At 39.4% G+C, this 24439-nt stretch overlaps 4 protein-coding genes across 27 annotated transcripts; 2 read left to right on the plus strand and 2 right to left on the minus strand.

Annotated features, from left to right (window-relative positions):
- Window positions 1-1415: 1415 nt before the first annotated feature.
- On the minus strand, window positions 1416-5093 carry si:ch73-281n10.2 (Non-histone chromosomal protein HMG-14A-like). The gene is made up of 6 exons (XM_046390501.1): window positions 4926-5093; window positions 3826-3855; window positions 2797-2826; window positions 2646-2684; window positions 2408-2533; window positions 1416-2306 (listed from the first exon to the last, which is right to left on the minus strand). The coding sequence occupies exons 1-6, from the start codon at window positions 4938-4940 to the stop codon at window positions 2235-2237; spliced, it is 312 nt and encodes a 103-aa protein (XP_046246457.1). The 5' UTR covers window positions 4941-5093; the 3' UTR covers window positions 1416-2234.
- On the plus strand, window positions 4356-8416 carry get1 (guided entry of tail-anchored proteins factor 1). Of its 5 annotated transcripts, none has more exons than XM_046390489.1 (6): window positions 5231-5343; window positions 5604-5749; window positions 6276-6441; window positions 7320-7387; window positions 7664-7778; window positions 7988-8416. In XM_046390489.1, exons 2-6 carry the CDS (start codon window positions 5660-5662, stop codon window positions 8059-8061), a joined length of 513 nt encoding a protein of 170 aa, XP_046246445.1. In that variant the 5' UTR covers window positions 5231-5343; window positions 5604-5659; the 3' UTR covers window positions 8062-8416. The 5 variants fall into 5 exon arrangements, with proteins under 5 accessions (XP_046246448.1, XP_046246447.1, XP_046246445.1 ...); XM_046390490.1 differs by having other exon boundaries at window positions 5607-5749; XM_046390492.1 differs by lacking the exons at window positions 5231-5343; window positions 5604-5749 and adding an exon at window positions 4356-4504.
- A 13-nt stretch (window positions 8417-8429) lies between these two features.
- On the minus strand, window positions 8430-11898 carry LOC124059919 (lebercilin-like protein). Of its 2 annotated transcripts, none has more exons than XM_046390359.1 (9): window positions 11716-11898; window positions 11175-11394; window positions 10790-11055; window positions 10319-10561; window positions 10051-10188; window positions 9813-9882; window positions 9588-9706; window positions 9259-9370; window positions 8430-8991 (listed from the first exon to the last, which is right to left on the minus strand). In XM_046390359.1, the coding sequence occupies exons 1-9, from the start codon at window positions 11755-11757 to the stop codon at window positions 8600-8602; spliced, it is 1602 nt and encodes a 533-aa protein (XP_046246315.1). In that variant the 5' UTR covers window positions 11758-11898; the 3' UTR covers window positions 8430-8599. The 2 variants fall into 2 exon arrangements, with proteins under 2 accessions (XP_046246315.1, XP_046246314.1); XM_046390358.1 differs by having other exon boundaries at window positions 11175-11397; window positions 11716-11895.
- Window positions 11899-12150: 252 nt separating this feature from the next.
- On the plus strand, window positions 12151-23796 carry sh3bgr (SH3 domain binding glutamate-rich protein). 19 transcript variants are annotated; one of them, XM_046390468.1, is made up of 12 exons: window positions 12151-12568; window positions 13734-13919; window positions 14052-14132; window positions 15014-15103; window positions 16802-17014; window positions 17612-17641; window positions 17727-17747; window positions 19142-19168; window positions 20664-20690; window positions 21522-21548; window positions 22124-22185; window positions 23082-23796. In XM_046390468.1, the coding sequence occupies exons 1-11, from the start codon at window positions 12524-12526 to the stop codon at window positions 22139-22141; spliced, it is 765 nt and encodes a 254-aa protein (XP_046246424.1). In that variant the 5' UTR covers window positions 12151-12523; the 3' UTR covers window positions 22142-22185; window positions 23082-23796. The 19 variants fall into 19 exon arrangements, with proteins under 19 accessions (XP_046246424.1, XP_046246435.1, XP_046246425.1 ...); XM_046390469.1 differs by having other exon boundaries at window positions 12153-12568; window positions 16799-17014; window positions 17615-17641; XM_046390467.1 differs by having other exon boundaries at window positions 12358-12568; window positions 16799-17014.
- The last annotated feature ends 643 nt before the right edge of the window (window positions 23797-24439 follow it).

Here is a 24439-nt window from a genome sequence, read left to right on the forward strand (position 1 = left end):
TCTTTACATGACGTCATAAGTAATGGTTGCCAATTTTTACCAATCTCTTGACCAATTTTGTAAAATTATCACACCAGTCCTCTGATGGGAAAATGTACTATAATATTGTTAATGAGTTCATGTCTTCTGTAGTACTTAAAACTGAGTTTATACTGCTCAAGTCCTATTTTTTGATGTTTTATTTTGGTAGGCTTCTCATATATTCTTTATTAGATATGTTAGCACAGCATTCCCCTAACTACAGTGGGGAAAAAAGTACTCATGCCCTTTCAAATATAGGTAGAAATATTCTAGTCTAAAAATATGTAGTATGTATTTGTCAAAAGTGTAAGTATTACATGCAGAATGTCTTTTCTGCGCTGTGTGTTAATAAAAACGTGAACAAGTCACTTCAGTCAGTGAAAAGGGCTGTGAGATATGTTATGAGAGGTCACAAGGATATTGTTTAAAAACAATAATACCAAAATATATATATATATATATGTAGGACTGGATTGGCTATACCAGACTTGTTATAATTTCTTCTGGGTGAAGAAAGCCACCAGATCCCCAGAGGCCACACTGTGTGCCAGGTGTTTGTGATATGGGAAGATGCTCCATAGCACATCAACTAACCTAAGGGCTTCAAGGATGATCGTGATTTATTAACTTATCTTAAAGCCCTGTGTCAATGCATAAGTATAGTTTCAAGACCATTATTTGGATAGATACAATGCATATTCCTAAACAAATATTTCTTTAACTATATTTAATCATATTACCACACAAGAAACTTGATACCAGATAGTTTTCCAGAATAAAAATGCTCTGCAAAATATGCAGAATGAAAGGTCGATAAGGGCCTAGTAGCTTGTCTTTGCTTGGGGCCCCAAGCATCTAATTCAGCTCATGTTGCTGTAGATGGTTTTATACTTTCATCCAAATTCCTGGGAATACTTTACGAATTTAAAAATAAGTTGTTTTTTTTTTAATAGTCTGGTAGTAAATGAGAGTATGTATTTTGCACATTACTTTGGACATTCCGTTAGTGTGCGTAGTAATTCATTACTCATCACTCATTGAGCATTTAAGAAATTAGTCCATCTATTTTAAGTTTATGTACTCTACTACTATTTTCTCTTTACATCTGTCAATCTAATATGCATCAACCTCCTCTTGTTCCCTTAGCAAGCTTAACTGGAAAATGGATCTGAAACAAAAATGCAACATTTACTTTCAGATATTTAAAAATTATCAGCCTTTTACCATCTAGTTCTTGCTGCAGTGATTAGAAAATAGCATAACCACAGCAAAATAAAGTCCTGGGAACAATAATAATAATAATAATAAAAAAATTAAGTAGGCAGTATTGTATAAGACTTGATACCTTAATATGCAGGATGAAATAGAAAACATAACTGATGAGAAACAACTGATCACTTAAGAAAAATTCCCTCTTTAATTGGCATTTTATACCAAACTAACAAAGAACACTTTTTCCATTTCCTTTTCTTTTTAAAAAAGGAGAAAACTGTACATTGGTATAAGAATCCAAAAACCACAATGGATACAGCCACAAATTTGTGGCACATGCTTGTTGCTGACTGAGGAGAAAATCATCTAAGTATGGTTAATTGTAATGCATTGTGTGTTGAATACAGCTGAAAATATGTATGAGTTTATCTGTCTGCAAAGGTACCATCACTCACTGCTTTAAAAAAAAAAAAAAGAATTAACCAAACCAATTCCAGTACTAGTGAGCATGATTAAAGTGAACGTTGTGAACAAGAATTGCTTAGCACCGAGACCACAACTCTCAAGTTTCAATCATCCTATTCCCTGTGAAACACAGTATTTTAATGCATTTAATTCCAAAACAGCACAGGTTACAAAAAACCTTTAAAAATGTCTCGGGAATGTCTCAGGTAAACTCGCCCGGTGTTAATCCGATTCCTGATATCAGCATGACAGCACATCATGCAGGAAACTACAAACTAAAAGATAAAAGAATAAGAAGCCAGAGAGATGAAAAACAATAAAAAAAAGAGGAAAAGAAAACCCCAATACAATGACTGAAACTTACCCTTCACAGAAGCCATGAAAATGGAATTTGTAGTACTTTTTTAATGCATCTCTGCAACCATGTCCCTAAAAACATTGCCATCTTATGAAAATAGTAGATAAAAAATAATCTCTGCATTGTACAAGAAACGAGGTCCAGGGAGCACTGGCAAGTGAGTTCCGGGGTGTCACTACTACTCAGCTGCTTTTTCCTCATTTTCGGTCCCACCTTCCTTTTCTTTTGCATCATCCGCTGCTGCAGCCGGCTGGGGGATGGAGAAAACATGCTTTTGAATACTGCCACAGTGCAAAACAGCTAAAAGATCATTCACAAAGCAAAAATGATGAAGTGGCAAACTTATTATACCTCTTCAGCTTTGGCCTCCCCGTTTTCTGCAGGAACCTCTTCTTTCTCTGCCTGAGTTTCTTCTTTCTTCTCCTCCTCTGGTTTGGCCTTTACTACCTCTTTTGCTTTTTTGGTCTTGGGAGGTGCCTACCATGTCAAAAGCAAATCAAGCAGTGTGAAATATACAATTGCGTAGAGAATAACAGTTAATTTAATTGGATAAAACCCTCCTATGCACTGACAAGATTTCTCTTTTTACCTTGTTCTTTTCTGGTTGTGGTTTTGGCTCTGTCTCTTTCTGTAACACACATACCGCATGATTATATCCAATATTACACCAATAAAAAATGTATAGAATAGTCCAATATGCACAGATTCTATTAAAACATCGTGATTTTTGCAGAACTTACTTCTGACAACCTTAGGGACTTTCTCCTTGGCTGTAGAAGAACATACAAGCTGTTAGTTCAGTCATTTGAAAGTACTGAAACACATACTACAAAATCACAGTGAGTCCACAGAAGGCTGTTCCCCATAAAATTCATCCTTAAAACAAGTCAGGCTCCAAAACATTCCTGATTCTTTCATCAACAATTTCACCAGATGCCCCAGTTTGGTATCTGTTTTTTGCTTTGTAATGTGTTTTGTTTTTTTTAATGCAATTTTTAACTTGTGATGTGATAAACTCTAAGTATGGAGAAAAATAAATGAATAAAATTACTTATCAGTTCAAAAACCCTATTAAACAATCCTTGCAACTCCTTCAAAAGGCACTGACTTCTGATTGACAAATTACAACCAAATTTAGGGCCAAATCAAAAGCTTTTGTAGCAATGTGTACTTTCAAGATTCATTAGTTATAGAAAGAGGTAAAAACACAACATAGTTCACAGGGGAAATTAAAAAAAATGTTTGTTTGCAAACTACCTTGATGAAACTAAGACTGAAACTTACATTTCTACCGTTACACTTATTCTCATTTCTCTACAAATAAACAACTACCGGTATATAGCGAATAGTAGTATGAGATTTTGTATGCTTAACATCATAAATTAAAAGTAATGCTGCATTAAACTGTCCAAAGGGTAAAGGTAAAGGTAGTATTTATGCTACCGACTCAAAGTCAGCTGAGAAACCATATACAGATGATGTATATTAACCAGCACCCCCTATAGGCTGTGCAGCTCCTCAAACCCAATAAACTGCACATGTTTGGAACACAACCTGTACATTAAGACCTGCTGATTATCACGGTCCTCCTCAGAACCACAGTCTTCATGAGCAGCATTAAAACTGGGTTGCACTAAACTCTGCAAAAGCCATATTGTCTCAAACAAGACTTTCACTTTTCTCCTGAATTTAAGTAGAACAAAATGTTCATTTGGGTTTCATTTGGGGAGGGTCGAGATCCATTTGGGTTTCAGGACTTGAATACTAACCTCAGCACTTGCATCTGCACCACTGGTGGACTGTGAGAGACAGAGAGGGGGAAAATAAATTAATAAAGCATGGACAACAACGACTCATGAGTGAGCTAAAGTGGGTGTGTAATGCAAAGGGGGGATGGGCACCTCTCCCTACCCTTAAGTCACTAAGAAATTATGCAACCCTAAAGTGGGGAGGGAAGTCAGACACGTTTCTAAATTGACTAAAGAAAACATTTAACATGAACTCGTTGATCCCCGCAAGAACTGTAGAGCGTCGTTCATAAGACACAAACGTTTTAGTCCAAGCATGGTGCTGTGGCTACTTCAACAAGAGAGAAGTGTCGCTCCACATGCGCTTTCGTACATAAATACAGCCACGCTACTATGTGCTCCAAGTGTGTCTTTAACTTCACTTTATCAAGAAAACTTTCCGACGTTATTATACGGGCTAATTAAAAACGACCACACATGTCGCTGTCCTTCCGATGCTGTTTCAGCTGCCATGACGCTCCTCAAGAAAAGACTGAACACCTCAAGGGTGACGCTCGCCAGCTTTAAAGTACGCGCAGGCAGAGGTCAAAATCTCAATAGTGTGGGCTGCATAAAACGAATTCCCTAAGGCAAACAGCTGCGTAAATAGCAACGTAACGCCTACAACTGCTATTAAGTTCAAATACCCACAGGCAATTAGGTAAGAAATTCCCCTGAAATGGCAACCTGTTCAACGACAGTGGGTACACCTCTTTGTTTTATCTGAGCACACGGTGAAGCCAAATTATTATTAAACCGCAGCCAGATAGACAGTTAAGCAAATGAACTACCAGGTAGTGGTATTAGAGGACACCATGAAATTTACATACTTTGTTGCTGAAAAAGCGTGTCACTGTAAGAAAAAGGCGCCACTTCCCTGTTATTAAAAGGGTGGACACGGCAGAGCTGCGCACAGCATAGGTCGACTTCATGCACGCACATGGAAACGCTGTGGCAAGTTACATTACAGTGCGATGTGAAAACGCACACCGTAGCGAAAGAGAAATCGAGTTTGTGCGTTTGAGCGAATGCTGATATATACACTGTGTTATATTTCACATAACGTGTATTATTTAACTTACCTTCTTCCTTCCCATTGTTCCTTACGTTGTATGACAGAGGTAAAATTAGAATAACTAAATCTTTTTAGAGTTTAGGAAACTATGTCAGTCAGCTCCACACCTCCAGAACAATCTGTAACTTAACATAAACGTCCGACTAGTACGAGAACTAGCTAAAACCGGATTGGATCCCCCTTTCGGTATATTTTATCCCTTATCCTACCAACCTACCAGGAGGAGTTATCCCCCGCCCCCTGTTTCCAGTGATTGGCTTTGACGGCCGGGCTACACATTTTTGAACCATAACATCTTACCTGTGTGGGCAGGATTGTATGCCAATCAGTCGACCCCGGCCAACTTTCCCCGTTTCAGCACGGATTGTTTTCCAGGTTGCTTTCCAGATATAGCAAATTCATGGCAACCATGTAATTGTTAGGAGGTAAATAAATACTAATATCAAATACGAATGCACGTGTATAAACATAATATATAACGAAGGATCTAAATTCCAGTTTTTTTTCTAAATTATATTATTCTCGTATGTTATAAATGCAGCAGTTCTTATGATAACTTAAATATCAGATGATAGGACGAAATAAGTTCGCTAGAGTTGATTTTTAAGAATTAGCTTTTATAAACAGTTGGCTATAACCAACATTACCTGAATGATCTAATTATTGTGTGTGCTGTGTAACTCAGCAGCTCCACAGCTGCAACAGCTAATGTTAGGAGGCTAACTGTAACAGGAACAAAACATGGCGGCCGGCTATGCGTGGTTTCTTGTGCTGGGGTCGGTCTTTCTGTGCAATCTCATGAAAACCCTCCTGCCGACCATCTCTTCTTTCGTAAGTAGGGGCTACTGCCTGAGTATGTGAAGGGTTTGTCTTGACGGTACATACTATAGCTATACATGATACGTGTGAATGTGATTCCTGAAGACTTGTATCACAGACAGCCTACCATTGTTGACTAGCTAAGCTTACAGTAAGTTAAAGCTAATGGGTAAATGCTAAACGGATAGCTAGCTAGATTGGAACAATGTAGCTGTTCAGAGGGTGGGGTTTTCCCGAGATTTCCGTATATCTTTACTACACATGAGAGGAAACATTTAAGTGAAGCACCATTGTTCAAATGTAATAAGCCGACTGTGACGTTAACCTCGTGTAACTATTGGCAACCTAGCTTAAACAGAGCCAATCAAAATGAGACGTGTAGTCTAACACTCAGGGTGAGAGACATTCAGGTGATAGCCTTTCATTGTTTCACAGGAACGCTGAACAACACTAAGATTGAGCCTCTGCATCAATAAACAATAGCTTACATCAACCTTGATTCTGTTTTCTCAGTAATAGTATTTTTTCATGTTTCAAGCTCTCAAAGATGGTTCAGAAAGATGCTGAGCAGGAGAGTGAGATGAGGGCCGAAATCCAGGAGATGAAGAAGGAGCAGTCCTCAATTAGCATGATGGATGAGTTTGCTAGATATGCCAGACTGGAGCGCAAAATCAACAAGATGACAGACAAGTTGAAAACACACGGTGAGAAACAGTTATTGGTTTTTGTGATTGACATGCATATGCATGTGGCAGGAGCCCCAAAATTAAGTCCATTGCAATTACACAGACTGCAAATCTTCAGAACTCACAAAGTCATCCAGCAACAACATAGAGCAACAATACAAATTAGGGTCTCTGAATACCAATCAACACATCAATCCCAACAGAAATTGAACATAAGCTTTAAAAAGGCAGCATCTGTTGCTGAGCTGTTGATTTGTATTTGTGTTGTTATTATTTAGTCCAACTCCTGTAGGTTCACAGATTGTTTTCAATCACTTTTACACCTTTGTGTGTCCTACAGCAGATTCATGCATTAAAACCACCAACCACAGGAAGTGGCAGGAAGTTTTGGATAACATACTGTGAGTGTTCAGTGGGAACAGCTGCTGCCTGTTGCTGTCAGTCTCAGGATTGTCTTGTTCACAGACAGACAGGAAGTGGCTAAACAGAATGTCAGTATGATGCACATATAACGTAGCAAAGGCTGTTTCAGACTGTTTCTGTTGTGAGCTTTTTCTTTTCCAACTATGTGCTGTTGAAATCTCACCCATGTCATACTCTACATGACTTCAGTAAATACCTAGGGACCTGTCCATTGTTTGAAGAAAAAGTGAAATGTCCATACTGAACAAAAGTTTTGCTCAATGCAATAAATATTTCTGAGGGGTTTTTTCTTTGCCATGCTTAAAAAGAGAAAAAAAGCAGTGCTTAATCTGGTTTCAGGCTTTTTCAGTGATTCAAATAATGATGTCTCAGGATTTTTTGACTCAGTTTGACTAACGGACTAAAAGAACCTGGAGGCTGCAGCACCATAAAGAACAGTGTATTGAGACTAACGCTTGCATATTTTCTCACAGTGAAATCAAGAACAGCACAACAAGCCAAAATGAAATGGGTCGTGAACATTGTCTTTTATATATTGCAGGTATGTGGAAATTCTTAGTAGAAACACAAATGCATTTCTAATGTAAGTATGAGACCCGTAGCGAGCACTTCTTCAGTTCTTGTTGAAGTATGAATATGGCCTGAATATAAAACCTCCGGTTAATATGTATTACTATTTTAGTACTGTTTATGTACCCTTCTATTATGCCAGTTTTAGAAATAGAATGTAAAACTGGATATTGCTAGCATAATGACAAGCTAAAAAAATACCTATTACATATTGTATGCCTTCATATTCCTATGTTGTATTTGTTAGGCTGCTCTGATGATCTCCTTGATATGGAAATATTACTCTGATCCAGTGACGGTGGTCCCTAGTAAATGGATTGCCCCTGTGGAGCGCCTTGTGGCCTTCCCAACAGGAGTGGCAGGTAAACTGTTTTTCATACTTGACAGAATATAATTCACCAACAAATCATGATGAATAACTCCCTAGTTTTGTTTGTAATACAACAGAAATTGGGTCTGTATAGATAAAAAAAACACATTCCTTTCATTTAGATGGATTTTTTAAATAATACATACTATATACACATAGGCTTTTTATTCATCCACTGACATCACTGCTCTTTTCTTTCAGGTGGAGTGGGAATCACATGCTGGTTGGTGGTTTGCAACAAAGTAGTTACTCTGGGTCTCCATGCAGTCAGCTAGTGACTTCAACTGAGTTGATTTTGATTTTCTAAATTATTGCACAAAATTGTGTTGATGAAGGTCACACTTTTATGTCAAAATTTTTGTCAGCTGCTTCACGTCAGCATGTAAAATGAACAGCATTTGTGCGTTGGCTATTGGTGATGTAGATTTTTTTTGTTGTTGTTGATTTTAAGTTAATCAGGAGGATTTTTTGATTGTATATTAGTTCAAAATAATGTTGTGGAGAATTACTGAAATGTCTTTTTAAGTAAAGATAATAAAAGAAAGGCCTTTGTTTCTTATAATGTTATAGCAAAGAACAAGTTGGTTTCCTTGAAGTAAAACTGTAATGGATTAAAACAAGGTAAATGGATCACAATGGATTGTGTTGTGCTTGAATCTAAAAAAAAGTAATTTATTTAGAAATATTTCAGGATGAGAAAATCAGTACAATTGAAATTCCCTCATACAATTTTCTTGTGTGTATGGCAGCTGGAAAGTATAGCCACTACATCAGTGACTTTACGGGATCCTCATCAGTCTGCTCTTTCTGTCTTTACTCACACTGAGGGCTTCGTACTGCACTTCTTCTTGATTTCCCAGCTGGCAGATGAAGTGCACCAATTTTACAGCTGTGGGTTTCCACACTCATCAGGCTCTTGGAGCTTTCATAGGGATTCAGATCCACCCTGGAGGATGCAGGGATTCCATTGTGTAGGTTCTTAATAGACCGCTTGAAGGTGTAGTTGCATCTGATTTTGGGGGGTGTGTTTGCATTTCTCTTAGGTTCAGCTGTATTCAGAGACTTTTCAGAACTTTCATGTTCCTCTGTTTCCTGCCCTTTCTCAGACACCTTTGGAACCTCTGATGCTTCCTTTTCTATGACACTGTCTCCCTCAGTGTCATCTTCTAGCCTCTCTTTTGGACAGCTGTTGTGCTGACTGGCATCTAAAAAGAAATTCAACTTTTGCACTTTTTTTTCAAAAATACTGAATGATCTCACATCAAAACAGCTCCACCAACAAGGCCAAATTCTAAGTCTGCTCTTAATATTGTAATGTTTGCCTTGTTTGTATATCCTGAGAGTCGTGGTGGTATCTCTTATTTTCTAAAACTATGCATGTGTACATTGCCAATAGTGTTAATTTGTCATTATACTGTATGACGTACGTGAGACATTAGTAAGACATAAGTATGTGACATTTAAGTTCTCACCTGCAAATGTCTCAGTATCCTCTTGGACATTCTCTTCTAATGTGACATTTGCAGAAACCTCTATATTTGGGGTCTCTATTAGCAAAAACTCCTGCACTGGATTGTAACAACACTGAAATGATACACAGTTTTTATTATTATAAAACAAATTCATAAATATGCACCTGGAAAGTCTGCAGAGATGAAGAAACATCCCCAAATGTCCTAATGTCTCAACTCAATTCACATTCATAAATCAATATTTAAATGAACAAATGTACCGTAGATAGATGAGTAAAACAGGGTGTAAAAGCCCAAAAAGTATGCCTTACACCATTTGAATCACATACCTCCTTCACTGAGCTGTCCTCCTCCAGTCTCTCATCAGTCTCCGTAATGTCCAACTTCAGAAGCCTTGCCGCCTCAGTGGGGAGAAGGATTAACCCATCTGTTTGAACCGTCTTGCTTTCTGTGTATGTAAATCAGAAAACACTGTCAGAAAAACAAGCCACTCAGTGACAACAAATTAAATATGACCAAACTGTGCTTGGGTAGCTTGTGGTGTTTTTTTATACCTTTTTTGGTCAATCTTTTTTGAAATTTGTGGGAGTAAATATTGTGTGTTTCCAGTACTCTCTGTTTATCCTGTATTGGGGAAAACAAAAGATCCACTGTATATGTAGTCTGATGTTTAGATTAGGAAATCATCATGTGGACAACACTGCAAAAGCTTGCATGATAAACAATACTGCATGTTAACAGTGACTACAGGTGTACAGACTATTGCCTGGGAAATAGCTCTTAGCAACTTACTTGAATTTCCTTGCTTTGCTGACATAGTTGCTCTTGAAGGTAGTAGGATACCTGTCTCGCTTTGTTGATCTTTCTTTGTTCAGTGATTATTTGCCGATTGAATGAGGCTTGGCATAACTCAAGATTCCTCTCCAAGTCCTAGATTATAATATTAAAGGAATAAAACCATAAAAAGGTATATCTTATTATGCAGAATGTGACGCCCCCTGACTCATCTAACTGTGAACAGTATCACCTACCACCATCCTGCCCTCCTGCTCCTACTTACCACTATCCTCTTGTCCTTTTCCTCCAGCTCGGCAGTGGCGTTGGTTAGCCTGACGGTGAGTTCCTCCCTCTCCAGCAGGCTTTGATCCTGGCTGAGCTGCTGTAGGTGCTGGAGACTGGCCTTTGTGTTTAGCAACTTGTTTTCCTTAGCTTGGAGCTGCCTTGCCAGATTGTCACGGCAGATGCGGGTTTCGTGTAGCAACCCTTGCAGCACTCGGGCTTCATTATTCTGTTTGGTGAGGATCTGGGAAGAGGGATGGCATCAAGATAATGTGATTTAGAAACCTGACATTATTAATACTGGGAATTTATACAGGCATTCATTGGAGAATTAAAGAAAAGGGCATGAAGAATTCAGTTTTTCCACCTGGAGTGACGAACCAGTGAACATGTGAATATCCACTAAAAGCTTTGTTTTTGTAAATGAAATTTGAGCAGTGAGGACAAGAATCACCAAAGCCAACCAACTAACCTGTGAGAGGCTGCCTTCTGAGTCTTGGTAGTGCTGCAGTGCCATCGTGTGGCGATGCTGGAGCTTCTTCAGCAGCTTGTTCTCAGTCTTGACCTCGCTCAGCTGCTGCTTCAGGTCCCAAACCTTGCTCCTCAGCTCTCTGATGCAATTGAAGTTGTCAGAATCAAGCGGAGGCCTTGAAATCTGCAGGGGCTTGATTGGAGGCAACTTGAAGACATGGAGGGTTGTAGCATAGTTTTTTGCCTGTGGCCTGTGGGGCCCTTTTGCTTTTTAGGTGAAGAGGAGAAAAACAGTATGTGATAGACTGAATTACATCCGGTGTGTTTACATTATGAACAAGCGTAAATCCTAATACACAGTTTTAAAATTGTGTTAAATAAAATACCTTTTTTCCCTCTGGGTGACTTGGCTTCTGGGGTCTTGTCCGCAAACGAGTCAGCTTTGTCTTCAAAGTCTGATGAGTAGTGTAAACTATTAGAGGCACAGTGCAGGCTGGAGGGAGTGGACCACCTGGAGGTGTCCATACTGCAGCACATGGCGTCACCTTCACCCTCATTCTTGTGCTGCATCAGGCTCTGCTTTCTCACATCCACTACTTCTTTAAGCTTCTTTAGGAAAAGAAGAAAAAGTTAATAAAAAGATGGGTTTTAATTTAATTTTACAATCCAAATGATTCAGGACATCTATTTCTAGCTAAATTAATACAAAACATTAAAAGGATGTTAATAAATCAACCTAAATTGCCCTTCTGAGGCCTGTAAAACACCCTGCTCAGGAGTTGCTCAGGAGCTATTTTGTTCCAAAAGGCCTGTAACCGTTGACTAAGTTACTTAAAATCAATTTTACGCCACCATTAACTTAAGAAGATTGTTTTTTCCCCTTCTCATTTGTAATTCATGTAGCCTGGAAACACCAGACCACCATACCTGTTCTTGGTTTTGAGGGGAGTCTTTTCTCTCCTGTCGCATACCACCGACGGCACGTCTGCAGGCTGTAAATATTAAGCAATTAACCCTGAATTCTTCTTCTTTTTTTTAAAATCAACGTTTGCTAGGGGTTTGCTAGGGTACTTTCTGTAAAATTACTTTCAAGGTTGTCATGGTAACCAGCATAACAGCACGTCAAGATCCAAAGTAAAGCAAGAAATAATTCAATGTGAAATTTTATTAACATCATATTCAAATGAGAAAAAAAATGCACAACACGTTTGTAGGCTATTGCATCCATTCAAATTGTATTTTCAAAGTCTATAATTCTGAATGAAGATGTGGGGTAATATTGATACACGGAAGTGAACTGTTAGTCCATAGTTCCAGCCCCAGTGAATTAAGCCATTTCCCCTTTGCGTTGGAGAACCCTGTTTAAGGACCACAAACAGGCCCGAGTTCCAGCGTTTGGAAACCAAAGACGTACAGCCTATGGTGCTATTTCTGTCTATATATGCACCCAGCAAGGAGCTGGAAACTAACTTCACTGTCTCCTGCGCGGACGGACAGCTGAAGTTGCCAATCAGTCTGTGTGGTGCTGCGCCCCTAGGGGCCAATCCGCCAATCCTGCACTAATGGGGCCTGGAGACAAGAATAGCCTCAGCTGTGTGTGTGTGTGTGTGTGAGTGTGTGTGAGTGAGTGAGTGATCTCAGTGCCCCGTTCTCGGTGCGCTCTAATAATAGAGGAGACTGCCTGCTCCTTTAAGAGCCTACTTGTTGCATACTCTACAAAATATATTTTAACAAAATGGTCATCAAAGTATTTCTCGCCTCTTCATCGGGATCCACAGCGGTAAGCATTGAACCTGTGCGACTGCTCTCTGTTAGAGGAAACTTTCCTGGTTGTAAAAACGGAGCAGGACTTTCACCCATGCTCACTCAAAAGCGCTAAACCTCGAAACTAATGTCACTTGGCTTTCATTTTGCGCACCTAAAGCCCTTTGGCGTGTTTATTACTTGACTGAAGCTTAGATTTATGCTCGAGCGATCCTTCAGGGCTGCTAAATTACCTTACAATCGATGCGATTCACACGCAGAGATTTCTAGAACAGGGGCTCCCAAAGCTGTTCGTGTCATGGACCCCACAGACTCTTTTAGACCACACAGGCTAACCAGTGTTGGAGGAGAATCTTTACCCTGAAAACATCCTTTTCATACCACTACTACTGGATTTACCTTGAAAAAACAAACAAACAACCAAAAAAACAAAAAACAACAGAGCAGAGAGGGGTGGATTCATCCTCTAGATCTACTTTAGGCAAAGTTAAATAAGCAGTGTGAACCAGTCCATGGAGTGACATGGTGGCCCAGTTGGACAGCACTGTTGTCTGACAGCAAGATAGAGCTGGGATTTTGTCTTCCACCCAGTGTATTTAAGAACAGGTGCAAGGTCTCCATAGTGTGTTTATAAATGACTACAAAACGCAAATCCTGCCAATACTTATACATTTCATGGATTTCATGGGATGTATTTACTAATGCTGAAAATTTTTCATTTTCAATAAATTGATTACTTGTTTTGACAATAATGTGTCAGAAAATAATAATGATAATAAAATGAAAAACACTTTCAGTTTCCCAAAGCCCAGCATTACATACTACATTTGCTGTCAAACTAGTCTGAAGCACAAAGATGTCCAACTTGTAGAAAGGAACATTTGGCCACACAGGTAAACAGAGTTTGTGCTTGATAAATAATTCAAGCAACTACTTGATTCTCAAAATAGCTGGCAATTAATCATTTGAGTTCTAGTTTATATGTTCATTTGTTGGACAGGAGAATGGTGTTATGTACCAGATTTGAAATTAAAATGGTTCATGCTTATTATCCTGAAAGAAACACCAGAATGCCACACTATCATCTTTGAAGTTATTTTAATATTAATTATTATATTTGTAGCTGTCTTCCCACATACTGTGCAGTCAGTGTAGATTTTATTTATTTTGCTGCTTTCCAGATCAAGAAGAAGCAGCAAGATGTGGTCGGCTTCCTGGAGGCTCTTAAAGTGGACTACACTCAGCTTGACATCGCCTGCAATGAGGAGAACCGAATGTGGATGAGGCAGAATGTTCCCGTGGAGAAGAAGCCCACCAACGGCATCCCCCTGCCCCCTCAGATCTTCAATGAAGACAACTACTGTGGGGTAAGTACCCAGAAACAACAGGCAAGCACTCATTAAATGTGCAGACCTGTTCCACTCAGCGCACATGATGAGTAAGTAGGAATAGAAGATAAAGTGAATCATTAAAGGATGTTTTGTTGTATTTCTATGCAGGACTATGAAACATTCTTCAATGCCAAGGAGGACAATTCAGTGTATGAATTCCTGGGGCTGCCACCTCCTCCTGGGTCAAAGGTTGGAACTGTTTTCTGTTTTCCACTAAACAACAGAATCTAATTTGTTTTACTCCCATGGCAGGCAGTAAATCTGCTGTATTGGGACAACATCAACAGGTGTTAGTTGTCCCTCGGGATATGCACACTGACTCAAACTAATTCTGCTTTGGCTCTCTGCAGTACATCATATTCTTGAGGACTGTTTGTAGTGAAAATATTCCATTAAAATGTTAAATACTACAACAATACAACTATTTTCAGCAGAATCTTTAAATCTTTGCAGTCGACTTAAGTATATCCAGCAATGTGTTTTAATCCATGCATAGAGCTTGAAATGAGCTCTTGCCAAGAACCTATATGTGTGATGATGTTTTTATTACTGTGTCATGCATACAGCCCACACAGGCAGCAAAACTAAATGAAACCAGATCCTGTAAAGCTGCACAAGCTTTTCCAAGCCATGCCACATAGTCCAGAACACTATGAGGAACACCAGATTTCATAACTTTCATAATCATGTTTTCATACTTAAATGCCTACAGCAGAATTCAGAATTGATTTCTGACGAAGCATGTATAAGTGCTTGATCATCTGCACACCAGAATAGATCAAGGTTCATTCATATTGGGGTGTTTCATAGAAATTGTACACCTGTGAGTCATTGTACTAAGTGAAATACAGAAGACAATGGGACTTTCACCTCTGAGTATAACTGACATCTGACCTGGTAGATGCTGAATCAAAATCTAGATATCACTACTTCAGACTGAGGTGGGCTCAAAATGTTGTTAAATATGTTGATATAGACACAATGGACTTTTCTTTCGAGGAAAACCATTTTGGTTTGTCAGAGTGGTTGTAACTTCAGAATTGTTAAACCTGATCATTTCATTGACACAGGAGGCAGTACAGGCCGAAAAGGCGCACATTGTGGAGAATGGGACCCATGCAGAGGAAACTAATGCAGATGGGGACCCCGATGAATCAATAGTAATTCCGTCGTTACTTTCATTTCCCCCACATGTTTTGTCTCCTTTCACCGTGTCTCATCTTTTTCATCTTTTCCTCTTCATCCAGTATAACTGAACAATTTCCCTTCTGTCCACACCTGTCAGCTTGATCACTCTTAATTTCCTTTTTGCCGTTCTGTCCCAGTCATCACATCAACTAATTTTTTTGTGTTTGCATGAGTGAAACATTTCAGTTCATAACAACACAATGTCCTGAGTTCTCATTATAACACTGTAACTTTGCTTTATTGTGCAGACTGTAGTTGTGAAGCATCTTGTTCCTACAATCATTTCTATAATTAGTACTGTATGAAGTGTAGTGTGTTTAGTTTGCATAGTGAAATTTGATTTTTGTTTCATTTTTATGGTTTTGTTCAAAGGAGTACTTGTTAAGAGAATTTTGTGTCTTTTATACTTGAGTGCAGTGTTGTTCTAACAATTTTCCTTCCAAAAGAAAATTCCCACTGGTCCTCACGAACATAATTTCTACCTTCAATCAGCTTAACAATGAAATTATGTATTTGAAACTTTTAAGTCCAGGATATGAGCAAACTTTCCTCATAAGCAGGATTTTACTGCACTAATTTTTTTTTTTAACTTTACTCATTGCAGTACAGGATGTTGACATGGCTGCAATAGCACTTATGCAACTCATCTGATTTTCTACTTTTTAAAAAGCTGAAGAAGATTAAATGTATTTAAAGTAGTTTAAGCAGTAGTTTTTTCTAAAAACTGCTGCTTAGCTGAGCCTCTTTTGTTATCCCCCAGGGTTTGATGCAGCGCAGCAAGAAGAAAGTGCAAACGGAGTTCATTTTAGCTGCATTCTGTTTCCAGCAGGAATTCATTTGCCTTTGTGCTTTTTCTGCTTCTTTTGAAACATTCCTGATTAGACTTATTAGAGGGAAATATGCTTAATTTCCTGTCTGGTTGAGAGTCGAATTAAAAAACAAAAATCAAACTCTCATATTTGTATGCTAATGTGAAGCTACAGCAAGCAGCTGGGTAAGCTTAGCTGTGCATAAAGACTGGAAACAGGGGTCACAGCTAGCCTGGCTCTGTACAAAGGTAAATATCTTCACCAGCACCGTTAAAGCGCGGTCATGTCTTATCTCATTTCTTGCAAAATTGTTGTTTATACACTTCAGTTAGTGTACAGATAAAACAAACAAAAATTGAATGTTTTAATTCCTGAGCTTTAGAGGTGCTAATGGGTGATTATTGTTATTGTTATTGCTTCAGGCAGAGCTAGGCTAGCTGTTTCTTTCTGCTTCCAGCATTTGTTCTAAGCTAAGCTAATTAGGTGCTGGCTGTAGTTTTACTTACTGTTCAAATGTAAGACTTGCAGCCGATCTCATCTAACTGGTAAGAAAGCAAATATGTGTAATATTTGCATTGGTAAAAATGTTAAAATATTCCTTGAAGGTCATGACACCTATGACAAAGAGACCAAACTCCAGTTTCCATCTTTTAACTTCTACTTCTTTCCTCCTCCACTTTATTTCCAGGATTAGCTAACACCTAACAACCATGAAGTTTATCAACTGCTCCAGCTGATGAGCTGACCATCTTAGTGCTGTTGAAGCCGTGCCTGATTGTCACAAATATTCAGGGTTTTATTTTTATGACATCATTTGTTTTCTTTGACCCCCATTTGTTGTTTTCGCCTTACAATAAGGAGGTTCCAGTGGAGGAGCGTAATGGAGATGCACATGGAGAGGAGGAGCAGGCACAGGCAGCTGATGAGGAGGAAGGTGAGGGTGGCGAGGAGGATGAGGTAGCAGAGGGAGAGACTGCAGATGATGAAGCCATGGAAGAAAACACAGCGGGAGATGAGGCGCCCGCAGAGGATGAGGAGGCAGTGGAAGAAACAGATGAGATCACGGAAGACACAGTAATTGCCACTTAACTAGAATCTACCCTCCCATAGTTTTAGTTCTTCTTCCATCTCTTGAATGTTTTGAATTGAATGTCTTTTCCTCCATCTTCCCATCATTCCTGGAATGCTCTGTTTTTCCTCCCCTCAGCATCTCCACTTTCCTTTTAATGTCAGTGTCGTCCTTTTCTTCCACATTAAGGGTTTGCCGCTTTTTTTAAGTTCCTGTCGTCTTCGTACTGCATCTCCTCATCATTTCTCTCTCTGTGTTGATTTGTTTATTAACCAAAAATGTGTGACATTCCTGTTCCCCATTTATTCAGCACCATGGGACATTTAACCTCATGTATTGTTGTATTTCTGTAACTTTTGTTTATTTACACGCCATGTGTCTGTGTATTTTGCTGATGACGTTGTTTCCTCTTGCCTTGATGATCCATCCCGCATTTCACTGCATATCCTTTCACTATTAACTGTCCTCGTCAAAGTGTGTCTGTAGGGTCCTTCAAATACCCTGCAGGTTGTGTTTCATTATGGATATACATGTGTGTGGAATTAAGTATGTATTATGTGAGGGTCTGACATTTCCTAATGCTGTCCCATATCTTCTGTTAGCAGGCCCATGCAGAGGAGGAAGAAGAGCAGGTAGGCCTCTCAAACATTTGTGAAAACACTGAACTACACTTAAAAGAACTGAGTTTTAGTGATTTCTTTCTCTTTTCCCAAACAGGAAGAAGCTGATGATGACAGGGTAAGAAGAGACGCTGGGTGTTCTTGATGCTAAATCTGAAGGGTGTTATTAATAAAAACAAACCGCAACAACAAGAGCAGTTAATACCAGCTGTGCATTGTGCCAACGCCACTTGCAGTAAGACAAGCCTGCACTCAGTAGACCTGATACTATATGTTTCCTTGTCATTAATTCCATCCAATACAAGATGCATTATCAATTATATATCTTGAAATGTGTGTGAAATACATTAAGTGGGTGTTCATTAACTCTTTCCTTTTCTGTCAGTCATTTCTGGGTTGCAATAAGTGCTCTCCCTCTCCAGTGCCCAGCTACGTCTGCTTGCCAGTGATCTGTCTAAAATAATGATTACAAACATGAGCTGACCTATAGGGTTTCTGTTACTCTAACTGTGAAATGAATTTATGATTTGTTTCAGGGCTCATCTGAAAGTGAAACACTTGAACACTAATGTTCTTTTATCAATATTCATGTGAAATTTGTTGCAGTATGTATAATTGTCTATACTCAATATTTATCAGGTAAGTCACAGTAAGTCCAGTCCTCAAATCTTCTAATGTCCAGTATGTCAGGCAGATGGTGCTTTGAAGTACGAATGAACATTGACTGTAAATAACTGTGTACTGTAGTAGCAAAATGCAGGTTTTAGTACAATCTTTTCAATTCTCTGTCCACGGGCTGTGGGGGTTTTTATTTTTGTATTCCTTTCACTGTACACAAGCATTTACAAGCATTACACTTGTACGCCCTGGTATGCCCACACAGAAACTGTTTAAAAGGAGTTTAAGACATCTTTCTTCGGTTCATGCTCCGGTACTTTTAAACCTCCTGACTCAGTCCACATCAGTCAGATTTCAGAGGTCTTTCTTCTGGTGTTCACACCAGTTTTGTTCCTTGTGCACGCACCATATGGCATTTGACCCCTTCTTTGCCCTTCTTTTGTCCATCTCTCGGTTTGCTCCCTCCAGGAGGAAGAGGATTTGCAGTCAGAGGTAACTGTGCGTCTGTGATCGTCTCTTTCTGCGGTTCCTCCATGTAATCATCAACAGTGTGGGTTTGATGGTGCAGAAATCAGGAAAGGCTGCTGTGATTGGGTTGGAAGGGGGTCTTGGTCTGCTGTTCCCACTCATCTGTATACTCTTTTAGTTTGCTCACTTCAAGACTTCTTCTTTCTCTCCCTCTCTATCTGTTCTCTTGTCATCACCCCATTCTATTTTTTACCATTTTGTTCTCCTCTCTTTCTGCTAACATCCTGTTCCGTTTTTTCCCAGTTCTGTAGCTGCTTCCTGACAACCTCAACTATCCCCATAGTTTGATTTTGCTATAGCGCATGCCTGTGGTGCTCTTTTGCTCCCCACTCAGCCTGCTGACCTGCTATCTGTTATTCCTTCTAGGAGGAAGAAGAGCTACGACAGCTTGAGGTAGATTCATTTGATATTTTTTCTTTACCTGCCTCTAGCCTTCCTCAACTTGCCTCTTTCAGTCTCTTAAAGACACTATCTCTTTCAGTCATTGTCTTGCTTCCTTTGCCACCTCTCAGCATATCAAACATTGTGTCAGTTTTCACTAGTTTTGGGTAAACTTTGTCCTACCAAAGGTATTCCCATGGTCGGCATAGTTTGTCATTGCTTTTAAGTCCCAGGAACCAATCACTTGGCTGGATGAGAAGCACATCGTTTCTGTAAACAGAGTAACAAGTAAAGTGCAAGATTGAGGACATAGCAAGAGGTTTTGATCGCAACTTCAAGTGTGTGTTGTCTCCACAAACACATGCAATAATGATTCTGAATGCCTGCTTTTCACAATGGCATTGCCAGTATAAGAATTAATTTTAAATACGTGAAAATATAAAATCCTTTTACAACCCAAGTCACATTAGTTTGATACTGCATTCTGTGATGTGTGCAATGAATTCACAATAAGTAAGTAACTTTTTCTCTCTTCTGCATCCCTGTTTTCAGTCAATCAAGCTCAAACACATACACTCATTTGAGCATGTGCTCACACACAGAGATGTCGTGTCTCAGGGGGACAGGGTGAAACATGTCCCCTGACCGACTCACTTCATCAGTTTCAGTTTGATTTACTCACTAACATATAGGGAATATTGATTCTTCTGACTCAGGCTTTTCCACTCAGGGCACATACAGGAAGACCCTGGGCTTCATTTTGCCTCGTCCATACCTGAAACCAAAACCTGTGCACATGCTTACACACAGTTTGTCTATCTACACATTAGGCCATTGGGTTGTAAGCTTCTTGCTTAAGTCCCGATGTGTGATCAATTCCCATGCTTCATTCCCAGTGACTCACTACATTTTTTAGTGCGGGGTTGACTTCCCTAGAGAGCTCAGATCCCAAATCAGGATTTGCCAGCATTAGAGGCAAACACTGTGAACCCTAAAATTAGTCTAAGTAAATAAAATGTCTATCTTAAAAACAGGTCCCTGCTCAAAGTGCTGTGTAATAAGTGCTCTGCTTTTCGTACACATTCCAACATCTGCCAGGTCTTCTGTCATGAATCCTTCTCTGCTTTGCTTTGCTTTGCCTTCGTTCCTCTCTGCCTTTCCATCTTTTTGTCGTTGTCCAGCCTTTATTACAGGAGCAAGACGAACATGGCGGTGAGGTAGTTTTCCGTGGTTTGTGTTGTCTAGTTATTTTCAGGTCTTGTAGATTATAGAGCTTTTCATTGTCCTTCCGCTTTCTTCTTTCTCTCTCTATCCTGCATGGACTTCTTTTTCATGGAGATGCCTGATGGTGTGCAGCATGATAAATATGACAATTTAAACCTGGTGCTGTTATTAGTGTGGTAATAAAAATTCCACACATGGACCACTTATGCTGAATTACATCAGTCTCCTTTCTTTCTTTTTGACATTCACGTACTTAACAACACATGATGTTCATCTCCCTTAGGAAGAAGAAGAGGCTGAAGTACAAGAGGTATATTTGGATTGCAATCTTTGTCCATGTTTTGCATGGTGTGAATCATACTGGGATTTTTATGCATGATCTGGTTGCATACAGACTGTATGTACAGATTTGTGTAAATGTTTCTACTGTCCTTCCCAGTTGGCAGCTGTGTGGGAACATGACTCAGCTCTGATTTTTACTGGTGATTATTAGTTCAAAGTTGGCACCACAGGATATTTGTTGTCAGTTCAGTGTTGCATTGAGAATGAATTAACATCCAATCAGGCATTTCCTGTCAGTCTCCCAGCTCATTTTTATGCTTCTTGTTTTGATACTTTGAGAGCAGGTAAAAAATTTGGGAGGAGGACATGTCTTTTTTTTTTTTTACGAAGTCATGGCTTTGGGGTTGTGTGATGGTGTTTGGTATTTGTCATCTTGTATGACAAGATGACATCAAGGGATTGTGGCATCTAATTATAATGATATTACGATTACGTCCCTTTTCCCTTGGTGAGTGTGCTGTTTACTTCACATGGGCAGTCATCAGACTTAACCAACAAGGAGCAGTTGTAACATGATTACGCTCAAACAAACTTTAAAATTTAAACCACCCTGTAAGGTGCACCGTCTTAAGCACCACTCTTGTCTCATCTCAGCATATACACAAATCTGTGGGTCATTCGTTTCCTCTCCTCCTTGCTGCGATCTCTACTGAGCACACTTCTCTCAGGTTACTTCTTCTCCATTTTTATCCCAACCTCACTGCTACCACTAACGTGTGAAGTCCTCTCACTTTCCTGCCATTTGGACCACGGCCTCACACAGCCCATTTCTTTTTCTCTCTTTTTTAACACGTCAAAGGAAGAAGAAGATGTAGAAGAAACACAGGTAGTATTAAAGCAGCGGGTGGATTCCCCTTTGTCACGTCTGAACTGCTGCCTGTGTTTGACATGGATGCAGAAACTCTTGTCTCACTCTTATTAAGCGGATGGATCTGTGTGGGCACACTAATACACACTAATAATACATCTTGGTAATTTAGAGCAAGTTATCATTGATTTTGTTGACATAAGAAGTCACAACAGAGACCAGTAAGATAAAAGACAGTTGTTTTTTAAAACTCTTGTTTTTTTTACACCATCTGTCGGAGGAATGATCTTTGCTTTTATTAAAAAAAACAAAAAACTAAGCAGCTTCAACTATAATCTTTTTCTCTGAAATCTACGCTTAAAGCTCCCCTTCCAAATAATCTGACCTGAGTCACTGATACGAGGGCGCTGAAATAACAAATAACATAGACTGCATCAAACACAAGTTATGCCTGCAAAACCACCTGCTAGAACCACATAATTCTACAGAACTCAAAAAGCACAAAGATTTTCATACATTTTCTACCTCTGTTATCTTTCACTGTTTTACCTGTCAGTATTTGTAAATAATTCATGATGATTCCTTTTTAACAGGAGGAAGAGGCTGAGTAATTAAAGGCAAGCGATGGCAGTGATGTTGACTTCCTGCTATTCAGGTAAAACACTGTACCTTCTATACTGCTTTGTGTCAATGCTTTTCCTTTACCACTGGGGGGCAGTGACACATAAAGTGATTTAATAGCAGTAACATGAACACAACTGCAGTACTGTAGGTCCCTGTGGTGTTGCTTTCTTGTAACCAGATTCTTTAAAAAGATAAACCTGTATTTGGAACAGTTTTGACCCTGCTATCAAAATGAAGGCTACCACATTATAACAAGTAGTTGTCTCTGCCTAATATACTGACTACTGCGCCTACTGCATGAAGCTGTGTGATAGAGCTCACAGCATCTATATGGAGATGTCTTGTGTTTTATGTTAACATGTACTCTGAGGTGCTCAGTCAGAGGTAACAAAATAATGCAGCAGCCTGTTTACTGGGGACTTTCGCTACCGTTTCTATCTGCAGACAGCTTCAGTGAGCACACAGAGTGCCTGGGGATCATCTGGAGCCATAACAAAAATATTCCACAGTTCTTTTTATTTTTTTGTTCCTCCGAGGCAGTGGCAGTGATGATGATGATGGTGGATGATGATGTTTAATAATCCTAATCTTCAGCACCCGTCTGTTAGTCCTTCTATGCATATCAGAGATGACCCACTGCAGGAAGAGCCACAGAGCAGGCTTTGAAGAAATGGCAATGCTTTTCTCCCTCCTCTTAGCTGTCTCCCAGCCCCTGCGAGCCCCTGTCATGCCTTGTTAAAGGAAGCTGCTAAGTGAGCTTCAGATGTGCCTCCGGAGGAGCGGGCATGCTGGGTGGCACAGTTGTAGCAGCGGTGGTGGCTGCCTCACTGACCACAGACAACTGAGGAACGCGTGACCTCGATTTTTTTGTTGTTTTTTTCTTTCTTTTCGTTTTTCTTCTTTTCATCTGTTTGCCTTGTGTTTCAGCCTGAAGAAGCCTCCTGTTCTGTGTCTCTCTGACCCCCGATGCTTGACCTTCTCAGCCCCATCAGACATCCCCTTCACACGTCCCTGAGGCCGCACTGAACCCTGCTGGAAACCATCGGTCATGTGCTGAAAGGCTCCATCCAAACTGAAAAACCGCCCACGCACATCTGCCCCATCCCTTTCCCTTTTGACTGCAATGTTGACTTAATTTTTATATTTTGCTAATAGAGACATACTGTAATGAAAATGCGTGGAGTAGTCTAATGGTGTCAGTTTGTTTTTAATGAGTAGCTTTTGTAAAATACAAAACTGTTCTTTTGTTAATCTCATACTTTAGAAATTCTAGTTTTCTAACCCAAAGATGCAGTGACCTTTTCAAAAATATGTTACCTTGGCATACCTTTGCTTGTGTCCTCCACATCAGATTCAAAGATTCAGACCTCACTCTCTAGTATGTGTTCTGTCCTTTTATCCCAGTTTTACCAGTGTTGAGCCTTGATGGCTCCTTTTATCAACTGAATATATAAATGCAAACTAAGACTTCTAATGGCTACATGAGAAAAACAGTGCACACACACACTGCAGACTGCAAACTGTAGCTACTTCTGCCAATACTTCTGTCTAATCAATGCACTTTGTTGAATGAAACATGTGTGAAACATGTGACTAAGACTTAGATGGAATGAAAAATGCAATAAAGTAAACTGGTATAAAAGACCCTCAGTCATTCTATTTTGTTTTATTTTTAAGTCTATTGTTGACATATTTATAGACCAGTGGACCATTGTACAGTGTGAGCAGTGCAAGGGCAAACAGGAAAATAAAGTAAATGTCTTGTCCCAAGAGATCCTGGGAATAAGTGGAGGGGACATACACAGTAATAATCAGATACAGCATTTACAATAAATACTTAACAATACCAGTGTTGTTGATGTGCTAAATATATATCTGTCTGTAATCAACACAGCATCACTGCTGTATAGTTTCCAAGTAGAAGTACCAAAGAATTTATTGTTTTTTTCAAATTGAGAGTCAAGTCACTGAAACGACAAAAGGTGTGACATGACGCCCTAAAACGTGTGACCTTACTAGCCCAAAGTTCTTTAAAATGAGAGTGTGCGGCTATGGTAGCAACTCAGTGAGGCTGCACATGTAAGCAGTCCTTTGAGCTTAATGCTAACATCAGCGTGCTCTCAGTGAATTTTCACCATCTTATTACAGCATTACAACATTAATGTTCTAATTAATACTAAACACAAAATACAGCTTCATCTTGAGATCTACAGTGAAGATTCAATACTTTATTGCCTTTTCAAATATGGTCAGGACAGTATGATTGCAATCACTGAGGCAAAGAA

Source organism: Scatophagus argus, chromosome 5, assembly GCF_020382885.2.
Source record: "Scatophagus argus isolate fScaArg1 chromosome 5, fScaArg1.pri, whole genome shotgun sequence".
Classification (NCBI taxonomy): Eukaryota; Metazoa; Chordata; class Actinopteri; family Scatophagidae; genus Scatophagus; species Scatophagus argus.